General features: G+C 40.0%; 1 protein-coding gene across 1 annotated transcript in view; it reads left to right on the top strand.

The window, feature by feature from the left end:
• Positions 1 to 4930: 4930 nt before the first annotated feature.
• LOC108703359 overlaps positions 4931 to 22316 on the top strand; it is a 30540-nt gene continuing 13154 nt past the window's right edge. Inside the window, exon 1 of the mRNA XM_018239435.2 lies at positions 4931 to 6015. Coding sequence (XP_018094924.2) covers positions 4931 to 6015 — 1085 coding nt within the window. The remainder of the gene's footprint in view (positions 6016 to 22316) is intronic.

Genomic DNA, 22316 nt, shown 5'->3' with positions numbered 1-22316 from the left:
TGCAGCAGGTGGTCAGTAATTTTGGATAAAAGCATGTTTAGACCGGAAAATGTAAATGCCTAAACCCCCCCCCCACACTAATACTGATGCATTCATATAGATGTTTATAGGAACATGTCAGTATTGCTTTAATATTCCAAATCAGCGTATGCAGCACATGTACTGTACACCTATTTTGGAATATTACATAAATTATGTACATTAAGTATACAGTTATAAAATAAAAATGGATAATACACAGAAAACGTATGTGTAACAAGGAAGTATAGATTCTTAGGCCCTCGGATAAACATAAGAATAGATCAGCAGTTGGTCCAACAAGTGTAGCCAATTTTTTGCTGCAACACACAGAGGTTTATACAGTACCATAGTTAACGTCTTACCCCCCCCCCCCAAGTATGCACGTGTGTCTAAATACAATTTTATGTCAGGGGGAAATAGCTTTAGGTGGAAGAGGAAATGATTCGTCCTTCCAGGCAGTGAAGAGTTAGGGACAGCAGCTGCAAGAATGACAACTTAGGTGGAAAAGGAGCTGTAAGATCAGAGATTCTGTACCAAGGTGAATCCATTTTTGAATGAAAATCGAGATATCAAGATTCTGTTTTGAGCCTTGAATTGAGCCTTACATATTCTATTCTTAACATTTAGAAGGTGTTTTTTTCACAGTGAAGGCAGTAAGGCTGTAAGGTACCACTGGGCGCAGCTAAGCCTTCACCTGCGCGCAGGGGTGTGCAGGGTTCTGTGCATTCTCGGGGCTTGTTGCCTGTGCGCGCGTCTTTGCGCGCGCGACCGTTTATTCGCCGTGACGGACTCGGGCGCGCAATGTTTGATGCACAGCGTCATCACGCTGCGCTCTAACGTTGGCGCCAAAATCGTTCCTTTAAATAGGCTTTTGAGGAAGTAAACAGCGCTTGGTTATTTCCTAGCTTGTGCTTCTCTTGTGAAACTGTTCCGGTGTGATTTGGCTTGCCTAGATATTCTGATCTGTGTTTGACCTCAGCCTGTTCCTGACTTCGTTGACTTCAGCCTGCCTACCGACCTCTGCCTGCTTCCGACTACGCTTGACTTCAGCCTGCCTACCGACCTCTGCCTGCTTCCGACTACGCTTATCTTCAGCCTGCCTACCGACCTCTGCCTGCTTCCAACTAGGCTTGTCTTCAGTCTGCATGGTGACTTCTGCCTGCTTCCAACTACGCTTGTCTTCAGTCTGCATGGTGACTTCTGCCTGTCATTCTCTCCACTGAAGTTCTCTTTTTGGCTGTTACACTTAAAGAGATACAGACATCTGAAATTAATCTTTTTTTTACATCTATTCTAATATTGGCTTTGCAAGCTACTTCTAACTTTGCCATAAAGTATTTGCATGATGCTTTTACATTACCTGTCTGATCCCCCATGTTCCTGTATGAGGGGGCTGCCATATTTGTGCAGCAGGAGTCCGTTAGCATTAGAAACTGTAACTAACAGGCTGAGATGGGACAGTCAGGTTGGCAAAGTCAGAATGTCAGAGAGTCAGGCTTAGGAACGTCAACTAACAATTATATACAAAAATAAACCTCTCAGCAAAAAATGATCAACATGACCTATAGGTAACATTTAATGTACATTCATATGCTAAAATTCATTTTTTAGTGTCAGTATCACTTTAAGCAGTTTTAACTGCTTGAACTCTTCAAGTAATTGGCTCTTACACTCCTGACAGAATAACCAAGCCAGAATGGAGTCTTCTGAAGAGTTACCTACACTGTTCGATTTGTCTCAGCAGATTTCTTCACTCACTCTACGGGGAGATTATCAGACCGTGCAAGGTCAGCTCCAAGACATATGGATGTCTACTGTACCTCCATCTACTTCCAGGCAGTTATCATCAGCTTCAGGAGAGGCTGCAGCTAACTCCTCACACGGTGAACCAAAAGTTGCCATGCCAGATAAATTTTCAGGCGACCGAAAGACTTTCAGAACCTTTATCAATAGTTGTCGGCTCCTATTTACTTTGAAACCTCAGTCACATTCTACTGACCAGATTCGAGTTGGGGGTCATGATTTCCCTGTTGCAGGGACAACCCCAAGCATGGGCCCATCGCCTGTTGAAGCAGAACAGTCCTTTATTGGCTACTACAGACACTTTCATTCAGGCCTTGGCTAACATTTATGAGGATCCTCATCAGGTGGAAACAGCTGAAGCAGCAATACGCAGTCTCTGCCAGCTTCCCTGCCCAGTAGAGGAATATGTGGCCGATTTTTGCTGTTGGGCCCCAGATACTTTATGGAATGACAGAGCTCTCAGACACCAGTTTCGCATGGGGTTATCTGATCTTCTCAGAGATAAACTGGCAAGAGTGGGACTTCCAAGTTCTCTGGAAGAATTAATTCTTTTCTCTGTTCAGATAGATAGACGATTGAGGGAAAGACGTCAAGAAAGAGGTGCTTGTCTTCCGACTCCGGAATGGGTCCTTCCAACGGCTCCTCCTCCAGTTTATGCAAGTCCTTTTTCTGATCCTGAGCCCATGCAAATTGGAGTGGTTTGCAAGACTCTCTCTGCAGAAGAAAGACTTTGACGCAGACGTTTGAATTTATGCCTATACTGTGGTCAGGCTGGCCATGTGTTAAGAAATTGTCCCACACGACCTGATGGTAAAGACTCTTCTCATCTATTTTCTAATATTCCATTGACTCCATCCATACAATCTTACATTCTGCTACACCTTTCTTTTCAGTCGAACCAAAGAAAGATTGAGGTGGATGCGGTGGTTGACTCCGGTGCATGTGGCTGTTTTATCAAATCAAACCTTTGCGAGTCAACATAAAATTCCTCTTATTTCTAAAGTCCAACCAGTTCCTGTTAAGATGGCTGATGGCAATTACGTTTCTTCGGGATCAGTATCCCTTGAGACCCCGCACATTTTGACTTTTTCCGTTAAGGGGCACTGTGAGTTAATAAAGTTTGATGTTATGGAAACTCTACTCTTCCCTGTTATTCCTGGCATTCCGTGGTTAAAGGCTCATAATCCTAGTATTGACTGGCAGTCTGGGACAATCCTTTTCAATTCTAATTATTGTCGTCAAAATTGTCTTCCTTCTCCAAAGATTCTGGGTCTAACCATCTCTGATGACGAGTTACTACAGTGTGTTCCACAGGTGTATCATGATTTCAAAAAGCGTGTGTTCAATAAGAAAGCTGCAGATTCTCTTCCTCCTCATAGAAGTTACGATTGCCTGATTGACTTACTTCCTGGGGCAGCCATTCCTTTTGGAAGAATCTACCCTCTATCTGAGCCTGAATTGGCTAAACTAAAGGACTATATTGATGAAAATCTTGAAAAAGGGTTTATTCGTCATTCAACTTCTCCGGCTGGAGCAGGTATTTTTTTCGTTGAAAAGAAGGATCACTCTTTAAGACCTTGCATCGATTTCCGTGAACTCAATAAGGTCACTATTAAGAATCATTATCCATTACCGCTCATTTCTGATTTATTTCAAAGACTTCGTCATGCCAAGGTTTTTTCTAAATTGGATCTAAGAGGGGCGTATAACTTAGTTCGGATACGAGAGGGAGACGAATGGAAGACTGCGTTTCGCTCCCGTTATAGCCACTTTGAATATACTGTAATGCCCTTTGGTCTCTGCAATGCTCCTGCTACGTTTCAATATTTCATAAATGACATTTTTCATGATTTACTGGATCAATTTGTCATTGTTTATCTTGACGACATTTTAGTTTTTTTTCAATTCTTTGGAAGACCATCGAATTCATGTGAGAGAAGTGTTAATACGGCTCAGAAAACATCAGTTGTATGCCAAGGCTTCTAAATGTGATTTTGAAAAGTCTCTAATTGAATTTTTGGGATTCCTGGTTTCTGATCAAGGATTCAAGATGGATCTTAAAAAGGTGGAAGCAATTATTAACTGGCCTCCTCCAGTAGATCGTAAAGGGGTTCAACGTTTTGTGGGTTTCGCTAATTTTTATAGAAGATTTATAAAAAAAATTTCTGCTATTACCAAACCTCTTACTGATCTCACAAGTATTAAAGTTAAATTTGCTTGGTCTTCAATTGCACAGCAAGCTTTTGAACATCTAAAGAAACTCTTTACGTCTGCCCCTATTCTTGTACATTCGGATGCTACTAAACCTTTTATCCTCGAGGTGGAAGCCTCAGAAGTCGCCATTGGAGCAATTCTCCCACAACGTGCTGGTCCTAAAGATGTGTTGCATCCAGTAGCTTTCTTTTCGAAAAAATTAAGCCCTACGGAAAGAAACTATGATGTAGGGGATTGTGAACTATTAGCTATTAAAGGTGCGTTAGAAGAATGGCGACATCTATTGGAAGGAGCTTTCCATCCTATTACCATTTTTACGGACCATAGAAATTTAGAATATCTTCGAACAGCGAGACGTTTGAATTCTCGTCAAGCAAGATGGGCACTTTTCTTTTCTCGTTTTCAGTTTCATATTACTTATAAACCTGGTTCGAAGAATATGAAAGCCGATGCTCTCTCCAGAGTATTTCCGGTGGAAAAGGTTGCTATGGTTACTGATACTATTCTTCAGTCTGGGCACTTCTTGCTTCTTCAGTCCTCTTTCATTGAAAATTTAAAAAGAATTCCTCAGTCCGTAACAGACTATCCTGGTGTTGAAAATATTTTATTTCAAGATAACCTTTTGTTGCGGAATAACAGATTGGTGGTACCACCAAATCTTCGATTGGAAGCTCTTAAATTAATACATGATTATCCATTGGCGGGGCATACTGGAATTCGAAAGACTCTAGATTTGGCAAGACGTTTCTTTTGGTGGCCTTCTTTAATCAAAGAGTGTATATCTTATGTCCGTTCCTGCGAGTCTTGTGCTAGATCCAAGTCATCTTGCAACAAACCTGTAGGGTTGCTTCGTCCTTTGCCCCCGCCTGAGAGACTGTAGAGTTCCATTTCTATGGATTTCATTGTGGAGCTTCCTCCTTCCAACAATTGTAATACTATCTTCGTGGTTGTGGATCGTCTTACTAAACTTGCACATTTTATTCCACTTCCTCGGTTACCCTCTGCAGCAGCTACTGCGGACGTATTTATCAAAGAAATTGTTGGGTTGCACGGATTACCCAAGGAAATTATTTCTGATCGGGGTACTCAGTTCACCTCAAGATTTTGGACTGCCTTATGCAAAGCTCTTGGTATTGTTTTGTCCAGATCTTCTGCATATCATCTGCAGACTAATGGGCAAACGGAAAGGACGAATCAAACTCTTGAACAATATATTCGTACCTTTTCTACATATCTACAAGATAATTGGGTATCTCTTCTTCCTTGTGCAGAGTTTTGCTATAATAATTCAATACATTCATCCACCGGTCAAACTCCTTTTTTCTCTAATCTTGGATTTCATCAAATGATGTTTCCTGATATTTTCCATGAGGTGACCCTTCCTTCTTTGCAAGATCGCCTTGGATTTTTAAAAGAGAATACAAAGCATCTCAAAGAACACATTATTAAAGCTCAACAGAATTTTAAAAGTTTTGCTGATCGAAGACGAGGAAGGGATCCTGAATTTAAAGTTGGAGAGAAGGTTTGGCTGTCTACCACAAATTTACGTCTTTCTAATACCTCTAAAAAACTTGCTCCAAAGTTCATGGGACCATTTTTTATCAAAAGAGTTATTAATCCAGTATCTTTTGAATTGAAGTTACCTGAGTCTCTTAAGATTTATCCTGTATTTCATGCTTCTTTACTAAAAAAGTTTGTTCCAAATACTTTTTCTGGGCGTGTTCCTCTCCCTCCTCCGGCTATCTTTTGTCAAGATGAAGTGGTGTTTGAAGTCGAAAGGATTCTGGATTCCAGATTTCGGGGAAGGAAATTACAATACTTTGTCATATGGAAAGGATTTCCTAACAAAGAGAATTCTTGGGAACCAGTTGGAAATGTTCATGCACCGAGATTAACTTCAGCTTTTCATAGGAATCATCCAAATAAGCCTGTTGAAGACATCTTGAGGCCGTCCCTCAGGGGGGGGGGCAATGTAAGGTACCACTGGGCGCAGCTAAGCCTTCACCTGCACGCAGGCGCAGGGGGGTCCAGGGTTCTGTGCATTCTCGGCGTTTGTTGCCTGTGCGCATGTCTTTGCGAGCGCGACCGTTTATTCGGACGCGCGCACGCCGTGACGGACGCGGGCACAGCGTCATCATGCTGCGCCCTAACGATTGGCGCAAAAATCGTCCCTTTAAATAGGCCTCTGAGGAAGTAAACAGCGCTTGGTTATTTCCTAGCTTGTGCTTCTCTTGTGAAACTGTTCTGGTGTGATTTGGCTTGCCTAGATATTCTGATCTTCTGTGTTTGACCTCGGCCTGTTCCTGACTTCGTTGACTTCAGCCTGCCTACTGACCTCTGCCTGCTTCCGACTACGCCTGACTTCAGCCTGCCTACCGACCTCTGCCTGCTTCCGACTGTGCTTGTCTTCAGCCTGCCTACCGACCTCTGCCTGCTTCCAACTACGCTTGTCTTCAGTCTGCATGGTGACTTCTGCCTGTCATTCTCTCCACTGAAGTTCGCTTTTTGGCTGTTACACTTAAGCAGTTTTATCTGCTTGAACTCTTCAAGTAATTGGCTCTAACACTCCTGACAGAGGCTATGGAAAGCGCAGCTGGGTGATATTGTGATGGCAGATTCTATTATTGCCTTTAAGTGTGGTTTGGATAACTTCTTTAACAAGCATTATATCCATGGCTGTTGGGATACCTTTAAGTTAACTTTTAGTATGATGTAGAGAGTGATATTCTGAGACAATTTGCAATTGTGTTTAATTTTTTTATTATTTATGGTTTATGAGTTATCTAGCTTTCTATTCAACAGCTTCTCCAGATTTCTATTTAAGCAATCTGGTTCCTAGGGTCTAAATTATCATAGCAACCAATCACTAATTTGAATAAGATACTGGAATATGAATAGAAGAGGGCCTGAATAGTAGGTTGAGTTCTAAATGGTAGCAAGAACAATTTGTAGCCTTACGGAGCATTTGTTTTTGGTTAGGGTCAGTGACCCCCATTTGAAAGCTGCAAAGAGTCAGAAGAGGTAGGCAAATAATTAAAAAACTACAAAAAAAATAAAAGATAAAAACTTTGGGCCCATTTACTAACAATCAAATTTCTATTTTTTCCATGAATCACTAAAAATTTTGTGTTTCTTAAAAGCTATAAAAATAGGAAGTCAATGGGAGCTGTACTGATCAATTCAAAGAAGTTTTGTGATTTGTTTGCTTGGAATTGTCCGAAAAACTAGAATTTTTAGAGGTTTAGAGGTATTCAAAATTTTTTGTGCATTGTTCCGCTCTTTGGTATAGTGCAGTTGGGTAAGGTATACTCCATCTGGGCCATGTTTACCAGCTATTGAGATGGCCTAGTGATCAGATCAGCTTTCTAGTAAATTAGCTTAAGCCCAGGGCTGATGTGAGACAAATAGCAGAGTCTTCTAGTTAGGCCAGAGGGGTAGCTGGCAGACCAACAAAATCGAATAAATGGACCAGAGATCGAAGCAGGACTATAGGGCTGTTATACAGACCGGAGTTTAGGTGGCAGTTAATACAAATGCTTAGAGCAGGGATCATAGATTGAACATGGATACAATGGAGATAGGGATGTAGTAGAAAGTTTATGAAGGATACTTATAAAACCAAATTTACATAGTCTCCTACCAATTAGTGTGCTGGTAAATTATTGCAAGGAACTTGGTTCTAGATAGGGCAGGTTCTAATATCTCCATGCTATTTTATACATTCATTCATTCATTAATTATCCTTCTAAATTATATTTGTCTCTGGCCTGCAACTCCTGCACTGTGCTTGCCTGCATTATGAGCTCCTCCTTGTAATCAGCTGAGTCTGCAGCTTATCTCCCCCCCCTCCCCCTTCTGCACCATCTTATTCTCTGCAGCCCAGACATAAGAAAGGGGGCAGGAAAGCGGTGGGCACCTGTAGAAACGATGCAGGCAGAGAACCTGTAACTGTCTATCTCCTCATCATCCAGCAAAAACGTCTTTTCTACTGCAGCCTTCAAATGTCATTTTAACATTGCAGAGATACCTCATTTTTTACTTCATTCATCCCATTCTTGATACTAAAGGTACGTTACTAAAGAACTAAGTAAGATTTGCATTATGCAGGTAAGTAGGTAACTCTTGTTTGAACTTTTTTGATGTTGAAAAAAATCCAAATGTAAGTAACGTTAACAAGCATGCACAGTTTTCTGCTTATAGGGGAAGCAATATTGTTTATCTATTCTTTTCAGCAGTACAGGTGTCAAGCTTAGTCTGGTCATTCCCTTGGTGGATTGATTGAACTACTACACAGAAAGCCTGGTTATTTCTGTTTTTTAGAAAGTAAGATAAGGATTTAGGTAGGGAATCGATTATCTAGAAGCTTTCGGACCACAGGTTTAGCATACAAGGGGGGTTGTTTTGTAATTTGGAGTACTATGCTGAAATAGTTCCAAGATAAATGTTGACATTAAAAAATACAACTGTTTTCCAGATACCATCAGGATAGAATTATTCTGGGATAGTTAATATCATTTACAAGGCATTTATAAAAAGATGAATGCACTTTGTGCAATGGCATTGCCAGTTCTTAGTTCATTGTAGATCAGAAAGTAGAGCTGTAAGATGATTTATATTAAATCATTTACAAAGGATACGTTTTCGAATGATACTGATATTTGATATTGTCTTGCATGCAAATTAGTGGAGAAGGAAATATATAATCGCTATGGGGTGTAATGTTAGGCTCCCCAAAGTGATTAAAATGGCTTACTTGATACCCCAGCCCATCCTTCTGTTCCACTTCTGAACCGTGTTGTGATCTTTGTCAATTCATTGATTTTCTCTATGGCCCCAGGCCAGTGCTTATGCTCACTAGAATAAAAAAGCTGGCTTTTGCTTTAAAGTTTGGCTTTTCATTTTAATGTAAATGTAGGTAAGTGACTGCTTAAGTCTTTGTGGCTGGCATTTTGGATCTGGTGATATCAATGAGATGAGCACTTGCCACTGTACACATGGTCACTCTTAACTCCTCTGTGTCTTACAGTTTACAGAATTTTAAATGCATGTGCAGACTTCTCAGACTTGTTTCTGTGCATCTGTTTAGTCTCTAAGTCTAAGTTAAAGGGATACTGTCATAGGGAAACATGTTTTTTTCAAAACACATCAGTTAATAGTGCTGTTCCCGCAGAATTCTGCACTGAAATCTATTTTTCAAATTTCATATTTAATTTTGAAATTTGACATGGGGCTAGACATATTGTCAGTTTCCCAGCTGCCCCCAGTCATGTGATTTGTGCTCTGACAAACTTCAATCACTCTTTACTGCTGCACTGCAAGTTGGAGTGATATCACCCCTCCCAGCAGCCTAACAAAAGAACAATGGGAAGGTTATCAGATAGCAGCTCCCTAACACAAGATAACAGCTCCCTGGTAGATATATAAACAACACTCAATAGTAAAAGCCAAATCCCACTGAGACTGATTCAGTTACATTAAGTAGGATAAATAACAGCCTGCCAGAAGTAGTTCCATCCTAAAGTGCAGGCACAAGTCACATGACTGGGGCAGCTGGAAAACTGACAATATGTCAGATTTCAAAATTGCATATAAAAAAATGTGTTTGCTCTTTTGAGAATTGGATTTAAGTTCAGAATTCTGCTGGAGCAGCACTTACCTTATTAACTGATGCATTTTTGAAAAAAACATGTTTTCCCATCACCGTATCCCTTTAAGTCCCTGTGCTCAGGTATTCTGTAGATGTGATGTCATCTAATTATTTGAAAACATAGTATTTAGAATTGTACTAAGAGAAGTGGCTAAAAATGTTATATTACAAATAGTGGTGATAAGTATAAAATATTTAGTTGGTCACAGGGTCTGTTGCTTTATAATTTATTTGTTGTTGTTTGTGACATTTTCTGCATTTTTTCAATGGCTAACACGCTACAACATCTTAAAACTATGGAATTGAACTAGCAATCCAAAATGATTCTTAAAATTTGTGTAGTGTCACCTCAACTCTAACTACTATATTCAGTTGCATCCCTTCTCTGGATTCCTGATGAACTATCCAGATGATATCCAGATGAACTAGGATTATTTAATTTGTATAGATTTGCAGCTGTATACTGTCAGACCATCTGTTTCTGCACGTCTGTGCCCAGTCCTCCTTTTTGTTGCTGTTGTGATGCAAATATTTGCTCATTTAGAGTCAAACTTTTTTCTGTGTCACATCTGTGATTGCGCATTTCATAATCATCCACACCAAGTAAATGGTATTAAAACAAAACTGGTATTATTATGAAAGTCTTGTTACATTAAATTGAATAGGCTATTCAATAAATTGAATTGGTAAAAAAAACTAGTAAAATTAATCACTTTATGTGTTATACTGTATATATGTTATCAACACAGCTGATATGAGGGTTGTGGATGCAGCAGGAGCCATTCTCTGCTCTTCATAACAGGTAACCGAAGGGCAGTACATTGACATTCTTATAATCATCAGGATATACCAACGTTAGGGTTCCTTTTTTTTATTGAAGCCTGTGCTTCATCACCAAAGTGCAAGCATTTAAAAACACACACAGTGCCCTAAAGTGTAATGAAATTAGCATTAAAAAAGGCTAAGTCCAAAAAATCCAGGTCTCCTGGCCAAAAGGCACAAAGAATCACCAGATTCTTTGGGCTCCCCTTAGTCAAAGCTAGGGGGAGTCTTCAGACCCCCTTTGCTGCAAGGCTAGGGGGGGTCCTTTGTCCTTTCCTCTCCCACCAAAAGGTTTGGGAGGGGACAAGATATCCAATGGGCCTCCGAAAAGGTCCCAGCATCAGTATGTGCCCACGGCGGGGCCAGGGTTTGGGGGGTAGGAGCCTAATGGCCAGACGTCCCTCCTGGATTCTTGCACTGGTGACTTGCATCGCAACCCAAAAAAGTGTATAAGTGCTATAAAAATAAATAGCTAAAAAGTGCAGCAGTGAAGCCACCCCAGCCTAACAGGGAGAAGTTGCAGACTACTTATGATAATTATTGGAGCATAATGTGGGTAGGATTTGGAGAGTAGCAAAGCAGAGAAACTGACCTAGTTAGGATGAGATGGGCTAAAAGGACCCAAAAAGCAAACCAGGTCAGTTTCTCTGCTGTGCTACTCTCCAAGTCCTACACACTCAGAAGCCATGTTCCAATATCTTGCACTGAGAGCACTAACAAGATATTAGATAAGATATATTGGATCTAACTGTAAATGAATATCTGACACCCAACTGCTGCATGAAGACAGAATGAAGAGAAAAAGATGCTAAGAGAGGTATAGTAAAGATAAACTTGCAGAATATTTAATTGATTATATTTACAAAGTTTCTTATTTCAGTATGCTGTAGCTTATATTAAATTTTCATTTTCGCAATAGTTCCCCTTTAACTTATCTGTCCTATCCTGATCTTCAATTATATGTCCCCTACAAGTGCATCCTCAATCTATCCGCACCAGGGTATGCACTGTCTTGCAAGCTTAGGCATACCTATGTTTTAATTGTATCACAAAACACATCACCTTAAAAAATTTTTACCACTGGCCCCTTGCACAGGTCTCTTTCTCCTTTTCCAACCCCTAGTGCAGGGCGCACATGGGGTCATGTAATAAAGTACAATGTTTGCTCTAGGTCTAATGGGAAATTCCACAACTCACCATTTATTTCTATGGCATTTTGAAAGGCATATTAATCAAAGGGTGAACTTTCACTTTCTCCTATTGATAAATACTCTTTCAAAAATCCCATAGAAATGAATAGAGAGTGGCGGAATTTCACTCTAGTGGACTGTGGTGATCTCTAACCCACTGCAGTTTAGTTTATAAAATTGATGATACTGTCAACTGTAATAGTGATAGCACCAGCCACTGGCTCTATTGGCAGGCAGATCCACCTGCATTTAGTCAGCTATTGGGGGGTCTGCTGACAGCTGTAAAGTAAGGTTTCTGTGTTAGTTCTTCCATGTATTTGAATTTTCTTTACTTTAGGAACTCCCATTTGTCTCAGAAGAAGCCTTTTTGGATTTTTTCTTTCTGCAGTTGCTTCTACCAGCCCAGTTTCTAAGATGATGTGAAGAACAATGCTCATGTGCTAGGGCGTTTTTTTGGGGTTTCTGGTAGCAGCAGTAATGGTAAGAGGAGAATAATAGAAGGTCTGAAGTAGGATAGGCTGATCTTGGAGAGTGTTCTCTTTATACTAAAAACAATGATAAGAAACATTCAGGTGAAAGGGAAACTGACAGCTTTCAGGAGAATTCATATGAGAACACTTGTGTTGATCTGCTGCAACTACTACTACTTCTTTCTGTCTAAATATTATTTTTACAGTGAGAGCTGTAAAGATGTGCAATTTTCTTCGTGAATTAGTTGTACTGTCTGATACATTAGATAGCTTTAAGAAGGAGTTGGATGGCTTTTTAGCAAGTGAGGAAATACAAGATTATGGAAGATAGTTTATGTTAGTTTATGGATGAAGTTGATCCAGGGACTGATCCGATTCAGGATGGAATTCTTTCCCCCACTGAGGCAATTTGGAGAGGCTTCAAATGTCTTTTGCCTTCCTCCGGATCAACTAGCAGGCAGGTTATATACAGACTTAAGGATGAACTTGGTGGAAGTGTCTTTTTTCAACCTAACTTACTATGTTACTAGCAAGCACAGCAGCTGACAGATATGTCAATCTTGCTAATGAATATTCCACCATATCTGGATTAAATGCAAGTGGCTGCAGATGCTGACCCAGATAATGGCCCTTCCTTAAAGTTGTTATATTTTTAATTTCCTTCATAGTAGTTATCAGAGAAATAACATGACCTATAGAGAGATTTAAACCTTGTTTCAGTGCTATAATGTTACAGGTGTCAGAGTTACTTTAAGTGCAATTAAAAAAGCAGATTGTAAGGACACTGATACCTCTACTTAAGCACAAGTGAGTCAATCAAATAACTAATGCTGGGAAATCCTTTATAATCTGATTGAGCAGTAGAACTTAAGGACATTTGGAAAGCACTCCTTTCTTAATTCTGAAGCTGTTTTGCATATTGTTTTGCTTTAATACATATATCACAATTTCTGTTTCACATCTTAGACACAGGGACTTTAGTAAAATTAGAGCATAACTTTTGAAGCTAAACACACACACTGGTATGTAAATGTAAATTGTAAGATAACTTCAGAGGGATATATTTAGATGAAGAATCAACAGCATTTTAGCTGTGTAGAGACCTTGAAGTTAGGGATATTTAATCAAGCATTCTCACTCCCCCTCTTAGTCTCAGCCACCTAAAGGTACTGTACATTTCCTTGGGTCCTTAGTGATTTGGCTGGCACTAGATGGCAGTGTGTCATTAGTTAAAAGAGAAAGCACACATGTGCTAGGGGCTCGGATCCTGGATCCCACCCTGTGGGCAGAGGTGGGCCAGGACTGGGTCTGAGTGTTATCAGGCCCCAAGGTAGGGAAAGTTTATAGATGGCACAGGAGTGATGTCACTCTAGGAGTGAAGAACAGAACAGGATAGTTATTAAGCAGCTCTTGGCTCCAACAAGGAGATATGTGGGGTTTGTACCCTTGCGGTGTCCAATCCGCCAGACAGGGACACGAGTGGATGAGCTCAGAGGTCAGGGAAAGGACCAGGAAGCAAGATACCATTGTGAGATCCCTAATGCTGGGGAAGTCACCAAGATAGGCTGTCCTACCCACTGAGAGGGATTATTCTACAATGTCCAGGTGTGAATGTTTTCCACAGCTGTTGCCTAATGATGTGAACTGCTTATCCTCTCCTGTTCAATCCACTGATGTGCTATGATTGATGTTGCCTGATAAAGTGACCTGATTATCTAGTTATTTGTTTGAAGCATAACCCTCTGCATTTGCTTTTCCTTTCAAGCTCCCTAACTGGCACCAGGGGGGATCCAGAAGCTACTGGACAGTAAGGTGTTAAAATAAGGGCACCACAACTGCAGCCTAGTCAGTAATCTTCACATAAAAGCACACTCAAGGTTGGGCTACAGCTGTTTTCAATATTTTTTATAGTGGAACTTTTACTTCCTTGTTTGATGTGAGAAAAGGAAGCATTCAAATGTTTGGTTGCTATAGAGCAGGGGTCCCCAACCTTTTTTCACCAGTGAGCCACATTCAAATGTAATGTTGGTGAGCAACACAAGCATGAAAAAAGGACCTATGGGTGTCCCATAAGGGCTGCAATTGGTTATTTCGTAGGTATGTGGACTGGCTGCATACAGGAGGCTCTAACTGACAATACACCTAGTTTTTATGCAATTAAAACTTACCTTTGTGCCTGAAATTGAAAAATAAGCACCTGCTTTGAGGCCACTGATAACAACAGCCACAGTGTTGGTAAGCAGCATGTTGCTTGCAAATAACTGGTTGGAGATCACTGCTATAGAGTGTTGATTTTGGATAAATGGAGCAATGGCATAAGACAATTTCAGGTAATTTAGTCTCCCACATTCCGACATGTTAAAAAACTTGACGCACTGGTTCATTCAAGGTTTTGTCGGTGATTGGTTTGTTGGTCTGAAGCGCTGACTGATGCATTTTCAAGTGACTCTCAATATATATACAGGGTCACTTGTAATAGAGCAGGGCGGTTTTAAAAAAAAATACTGAGCAGAGTGCCTGGCTAAAAGCACCTCAAAAGAACACTGTAAGAGCAAGTTAAGGTTTCACCTGTTTAATGTACAGCAGAAAATGCACCATTGCCTCCCTCTAAGATTCCTGTTTGTCCAAGGTAAAGGACAAACAATTACAGTCACAGTCCAATTAAAGGTATAAGGTAAAGGCACTGGCCTAGCCACACTCCATCAGTAATTCAATAGAAGAAATGGACACCATTACCTTGTTTCCTGCAAACGGTGTTCCCAAAATGTATTCCATGGTGCTCTAAACACTTTACAAGGACCAAACATTTCAGGACCAAATGGCCCTTCCTCAGTGATAATGAACCAGAGAGACTGTGCAGATTTATAGGCAAACAAATTGCGACCCCTAATGGTGGTCAACAGATACATATAGAATTTTTTTTTTTTTAAAAATGTCCATTTTGCATTGAGTCCATATTCATATTAATAACATCACATAATGCTATACGACCAAGTGTTCTTTGATCTTGTCATTAAAAAACTTTCCTGTCAATAATTATCATCTCAAAAAATTACATCTTATCCCAACTGACATAGATATCAATGAAAGATATAATCAATAAAATGTATTAATTACTCACTGACTAGGAACGAGTAAGAGAAGGATGCCTCTACCTCACTTGTATACTATAGGATTCTACCTTAGAGCTGCAAAAGAAATATGCATAATTCATTTATTATTATAGTTATTTTTTAAGTTATCATTTATAGAAAACAGTTCAAGCCCCAGTTTTCATTCGATCCCTTGGTGGAAAGAGTTTCAAGTTTTCAAATCCAAAAACACTCTCTTTGGAGAAGTTTTTTATCGATGTTCACATAACTCGTTTTGATTTCTTCTAAAATCTCCTATTGTAGTTGTGCTATTTTATGTTTGCATTCTGCCCCATGGTGACTTATAGAGGTAATCTTTGAATCTGAATTACGGATAGAGCTGCAATGCTCATTTAATCGCACCCTTACCATTCTGTTGGGTTTTCCTACATAGCCCTTTCTTCACAGGCATTTTAAGTAGTATATTATGTTCTTTTACATACATGTAAAATACCCCTTTAATTTACTGCAGCCAACACAGGGCACCAAAATTAAATTAAAGTGGTATTTTACATGTATGTCTAAGAACATAATATATTACTTAAAATGCCAGTGCGGAAAGGGCAATGTAGGAAAAACCAACAAAATGGTAAGGGTGTGATTAAATGAGCATTGTCATTGCCTTATATGTAAGTTACGTAAATTTTTTTACTGTAAGTTACGTGATTTTTGGGACCATATTTCTTTTGCAGCTCTAAGGTAGAATCCTACAGTATACAAGTGAGGTAGAGGCATCCTTCTCATACTCGTTCCTAGTCAGTGAGTAATCATTGTAAATTGTATTGATATATATTTCATTGATATCTATTTCAGGTGGGATAAGGTGCACAAATACACTTAATTTTTTGGGATGATAATTATTCACAGGAAAGTTTTTTTTATTGGCAAGAACAAAGAACACTTGGTCGTAAAGCATTAAGTGATGTTATTAACATGAATATGGACTCAATGCAAAATGGACATTTTTAAAAACTTTTTTTCTATATGTATCTGTTGACCACCACAAGGGGTCGCAATTTGTTTGCCTCCAAATTTGCACAGTCTTTGTAGTTCATTATCACTGTGGAAGGGCCATGTGGTCTCGAAACATTTGATCCTTGTAAAGTGTCTGGAAATAAATTTAGGGAACACCCCATTTGCAGAAAACAAGGTATTGCCGTCCATTTCTTCTATTAGGACTGCTTTGGCCAGCTTACTGTCACATTCATGATAGGCTGAGGTAGTATGTATATATGTTATGTATAAGTGAGGCACACTGTGTTTATGTAGGCTTATGGCATGTGCAGGGTTATATATATATATATATACAGTATATATATATATATATATATATATATATATATATATATATACATTTTAAAAGTGCCAGTCATGATGTAAAAATGCTGATAAACACTTCAAATGTAAATTTGGAAACATAATCGTGACTAGATACCATAAGGTATGTGGTTCTGACATGTTTAACATTTTCTATAAATTATTCACTTATCTGCAGGCCGGATCCAGTTAAAATATTTGAAGTCAGATATGCAGGGTCTATATAAACCAATTTGGGGTTCCATCTGAGCTGCTTCAACCATTTAGCAGGACACCCTCTACAAAGAGAACAGTAGATGGATTTGCCATTATTTCTTTCATTTGCATTTAGCTGTCACTATTGCTTTGGCTACCCCATTATACTGCAGCAAAGATAAATTCTAAGCTCACCATCTACCTATTTTCAAGCCATTGATAGCTTAGGCGGTAAACACAGAATCTGAATTTAAGAATCGAAACTACAGCATCATAGCAAATAAGGATTTGAAATGTTTACGAAAATTATTTCCATTCTCCTGCCTTTTTAACTTTTAATTTTTTTATAGTACTTTATAAAACACTTATATTCAGTGTTTTTTCACCTATTATTTTCTCTTTTTCTAGTAACATAAATTTACATTGCATTCTCCCTGGTACAAGTTTTAAGGCAAACTTTCCTACTTTTGCTTAAGGAAAGGCTTAATTGCTGGGTGGTGCCAATTTGTTAGGCAACCCCTTTTCATTATAATGATTTTAGAACCCAGGCTGGTGCTCATCTTTACCGAAATGCATGGGGTTGTGGTATTATTCTAGTGCTGTCATCTTGTTTCATGTATCTGGGATTTTTCTGCTGCCCTGGATTCTGTGCATTTGCAGTAGAGTACCTTTGATTTACTGAGAATCCAATTTTACTTTACTGTGCATGCACACAGCCAAGAGCAGTTACAAGGGATCCCTAAGACAGGCAACAAGATAGATACACATACTGCAATATACACATACTGGAATAATAAAGTTTTAGTTTGTTAAGGTTCTTTAGGGCGCATCTGAAGCAAAATAAGATTCCTGAGCTAAGACTGTAAATAAACACACTAAAATAAGTTGGCAATCTGCGTCATTGTTAAATATTAAAAATATTTAAAACTATTGTATAGGTGCAATGGACATGTAATTAATTTTTTACATTTTAGTTTTATTGGTCCTAAGCAATAAACATTCTTTAAAACAAGCAGATTAAATGCACAACAGCAAGAGTACATACTTGCCTAGCATTCAAACAGTCTGAAGTGGCATGCAGGACAGATCAATCAAACGACCAATCTCCATGAGACGAAAAATGTCGGGACTCTCCACACACCATCTGAAAATCGTACGAATCGATGATTCATACGATCGGATCTTTGCGTCTATGGCCAGCTTTAACTTCCTGCAAAGTAAATAGATCAAAATTTTAATAATGAGACAATAATAACACAATGAATGAGAACGAGAAACAAATGCATTAGTTTTGTAAAAACAATTAAAGGAACATTAAAAACAAAAAATTAAAGTGTTTTAAAGTAGTGAAAATATAATGTACTGTAGTGCTGCACTTGTACAATTGGTGTGTTTGTTTCAGGAACTCTTCTATAGTTTATATAAACAAGCTGCTGAGTGCAGCCATTCAAGCTGGAAAAGGAGAAAGGAGACAGGATAATTAGCCAAAACAGATAAACTCTGTAGTATACAAAGGGATCCTTCAGAGCGTATATGTTATTTACTGTGTATCCTGTGCTTGAATGGCTGCCCTATGGCTACACAGTAGCTTGTTTATACAACTATAGTAGTGTTTCTGAAGTTGTGCAGGCAACAATACATTATAGTTTCAATCCACTATCGTTACATTATACTTTATAGTGTCATTCCAAACCCTGTTGTTTTTTGATGCTACTGTTCTTTAGTCAGGAATGTCTGTCAACCAACCAACAAAAGCTAAAAATTAGACTTCTAAAAACTTAGCCAAATACTGGCTATAGGTTCTAGGAGGTCCCCATATGCTAACATAGCAATTCGTCAGGTTTAAGTGGCGAAGTGTCGAAGTCTAAGTTCTTTAAAGAGACAGTACTTCGATTTTCGAATGGTCGAATATTCAAAGTTTTTTCAATTCAAATCTAATTTTGGCCTATTCAATGGTCGAAGTACCCAAAAATTACTTCGAAACTCGAAGTTTTTGAGTTAGAAAATTCACTTCAAATTCACTTCGACCTTTAGTAAATGGGCCCCTAAGTGTAGGCTAAGGAGAAAATGATTATGTGGAAATATTGAAAGGCTTAATTGTGATCTGCCATCGCCAAGGGTGTCCCTTTGCTTAAATTTCTGACTGAAAAGGTACTGAAATACTGTAGCAGGTATCACCATCAAAAACATTGAGGCCCCATACAAGTTGTTTGTCTGGGGTCCCCCATGAACACAAATGTGTGGTAGCAACTTGTTTGGTCCTCTAGTGCTAGACGATTGATCAGCAGGTTGCAGGTAGGTAGGTTTTCATGGAAAAAAGGTTGAACTTGATAGATGTTTCACTTTTCAACACAGCTATTATTATTTAAAATCACAAGTAATTTTACTAAAAAGCAGGCGTGTAACTATAGAGGAAACAGACCTTGCAAATGCTGGGGGCACAGGAACTATACAGGGTCCAGTGCGATGGATGGATAACCAGCTGCAATTTATAGAAAATGTTTTGTTTCCAAAGTTTAGGGGCCCAATGATCTTGTTATGGGTGTCAGTAACTATTCCTTCCACATCTGATCATGTACTGTAGCTGATCAATAATTGAATTAAACAGATTATTATATAAACAGTTTATGTTAATCTGTAATAAGGAGTTCATATAAACACTGTAGTTCCATTAATTATTGTGCTAATAAGTTAGTCAGTTCATTGAGGGTTCTGTGGTATTTTCCCAAATTTTAAACCCTACACACCTGTCCCTGTCACATTGTTCTGCCTAGTTGCTAGATATAAAATTAAATTGGAGTTACTGAGAGAAACAGACAAGATTGCAGTACTTGCTGCTAATTGTGCTTTATTGCTAGGGATGTCGCGGACTGTTCGTCCGTGAACTAATTCGCGCGAACATCGACTGTTCGCGTCCGCCGAATGTTCGCGAACGTCGCGCGACGTTCGCCAATTTGGGTTCGCCTTAGCTGGCGCTTATTTTTGACCTCTCACCCCAGACCAGCAGATACATGGAAGCCAATCAGGAAGCTCTCCCTCCTGGACCACCCCCACACCCCCTGGACCACTCCCCTTCCATATATAAACTGAAGCCCTGCAGCGTTTTTTCATTCTGCCTGTGTGTGCTTGGAAGAGCTAGTGTAGGGAGCGAGCTGTTGAGTGATTTGAGGGACAGTTGATAGTAACTTTGCTGGCTAGTAATCTACTTGATACTGCTCTGTATTGTAGGGACAGAACTCTGCAGGGATTTGAGGGACATTTTAGGTTAGGTAGCTTTGCTGGCTAGTAATCTACCTTCTACTGCAGTGCTCTGTATGTAGCTGCTGTGGGCAGCTGTCCTGCTGCTGATCTCTCATCTGCTGACTGCTGCCTGTAACCCAATAGTCCTTGTAAGGACTGCTTTTATTTTCTTTTTTGTTTTTTTACTTTGCTACTATAAGAGCCCAGTGCTATTAGTCTAGCTGTGTTGGGGAGTGGACTGGTGTGCTGCTCCTAGTAGTTCAGCACCAACCAGAGTATTTTTTTTTTTTTAATATACATATATAAATTTTTTTATTTTACTTATCTTACTGTTCTTTAACGTGTCCAGTGCTCTTTGCTGTTCTTCATAGTAGTGCACCAATAGTAGTGCACTTGCAGGCACTTGCCCAGTGTGGCACAACTGCCACCTAGCTGTGTGAGCTTGTTCACATTCTGTCTAAATATCAATAATAATACCGTCTCCAGAAACACCACCTGAATGACGTTTTCCAAGCAGCAATAATATATTCCGTATCCACTGCTGTAGTGTATACGTTGACCTTGCAGACATTGTTTGCCCAGTGTGTTCTTCAAACAACTGCCGCTTAGCTGTGTGAGCTTGTTCACATTCTGTCTAGATATCAATAATAATACCGTCTCCAGAAACACCACCTGAGTGACGTTTTTCAAGCAGCAATAATATATTCCGTATCCACTGCTGTAGTGTATACGTTGACCTTGCAGACATTGTTTGCCCAGTGTGTTCTTCAAACAACTGCCGCCTAGCTGTGTGAGCTTGTTCACATTCTGTCTAAATATCAATAATAATACCGTCTCCAGAAACACCACCTGAGTGACGTTTTCCAAGCAGCAATAATATATTCCGTATCCACTGCTGTAGTGTATACGTTGACCTTGCAGACATTGTTTGCCCAGTGTGTTCTTCAAACAACTGCCGCCTAGCTGTGTGAGCTTGTTCACATTCTGTCTAAATATCAATAATAATACCGTCTCCAGAAACACCACCTGAGTGACGTTTTCCAAGCAGCAATAATATATTCCGTATCCACTGCTGTAGTGTATACGTTGACCTTGCAGACATTGTTTGCCCAGTGTGTTCTTCAAACAACTGCCGCCTAGCTGTGTGAGCTTGTTCACATTCTGTCTAAATATCAATAATAATACCGTCTCCAGAAACACCACCTGAGTTGTTGTTGTTGTTTTAAAAAAAATGCCAGGCAAAGGCAGGCCGCCACGCAGAGGCACTAGGGGCCGTGCTGCTATGCTATCCTGTGGCCCTAGGAAAATGCCCAGTTTTACAAAGGCAATTACCCTGAACTCCCAAAATGCTGAAGAGGTAGTTGACTGGCTTACACAGCACACCCCTTCCTCTACCGTTTCTAACTTTGCCACAACATCCTCATCCTCCTCTGCTATGGGCACCCCACGTAACACTTCCTCCACCACCGGCGCCCCTTCTTCACTGGAGTCAGAGGAGTTATTTACACATGAGTTTCTTGAACTGAGTGATGCGCAACCATTATTGGCAGAAGAAGATGAAGGAGATGAGGACGTTACACCAGATATAATTCTGGCAGACAACACAACAGAGATGGACATAATGAGTGATGAGGAGGTCCCCGCTGCTGCTTCCTTCTGTGAGCTGTTAGAAGAAATTGATGCATCTGAGGAGAATGATGATGAGGAGATTGATGTTTTGTGGGTGCCCAGTAGAAGAGAGCAAGAGGAGGATAGTTCAGATGGAGAGACGGAGAGTCAGAGAGGCAGGAGGAGAATAAGACTTAGAAGAAGCAGGGAGGACAGCTCGCAGGGAACAGTAGGGCAACAACATGTATCGGCACCTGTGGTCAGCCGGCCAACGCACCCGCCATTGCCGCCAACTTCTACTGTTACCGCCAGATTGCCAGCTTCAAAAAGCTCAGCAGTGTGGGATTTTTTTAATGTGTGTGCCTCTGACAAAAGCGTTGTAATTTGCAATGAGTGCAGTCAGAAACTGAGTCTTGGGAAGCCCAACACCCACATAGGTACAACTTCTATGCGAAGGCACATGAACGGCAAGCACAAAGCACTATCGGAGCAACACCTCAAAGGCAGCAGACAAACTAAAAGCCACCCTCCTTCTGGTCCAGCATCTTACTGCTCTACCTCTGCTGTCCTTGAGCCGTCTGAACCACCCTCCACTCCGCCTTCCACCTTGACCACCAGTTCCCAGTCATCTGCCCCCAGCCAAGTTTCTGTGAGGGCC

Source organism: Xenopus laevis, chromosome 7S (genome assembly GCF_017654675.1).
Source record: "Xenopus laevis strain J_2021 chromosome 7S, Xenopus_laevis_v10.1, whole genome shotgun sequence".
NCBI classification, from domain to species: domain Eukaryota; kingdom Metazoa; phylum Chordata; class Amphibia; order Anura; family Pipidae; genus Xenopus; species Xenopus laevis.
Note: the sequence above shows the minus strand (reverse complement) of the source record. Positions and strands in the feature narration are given on the sequence as shown.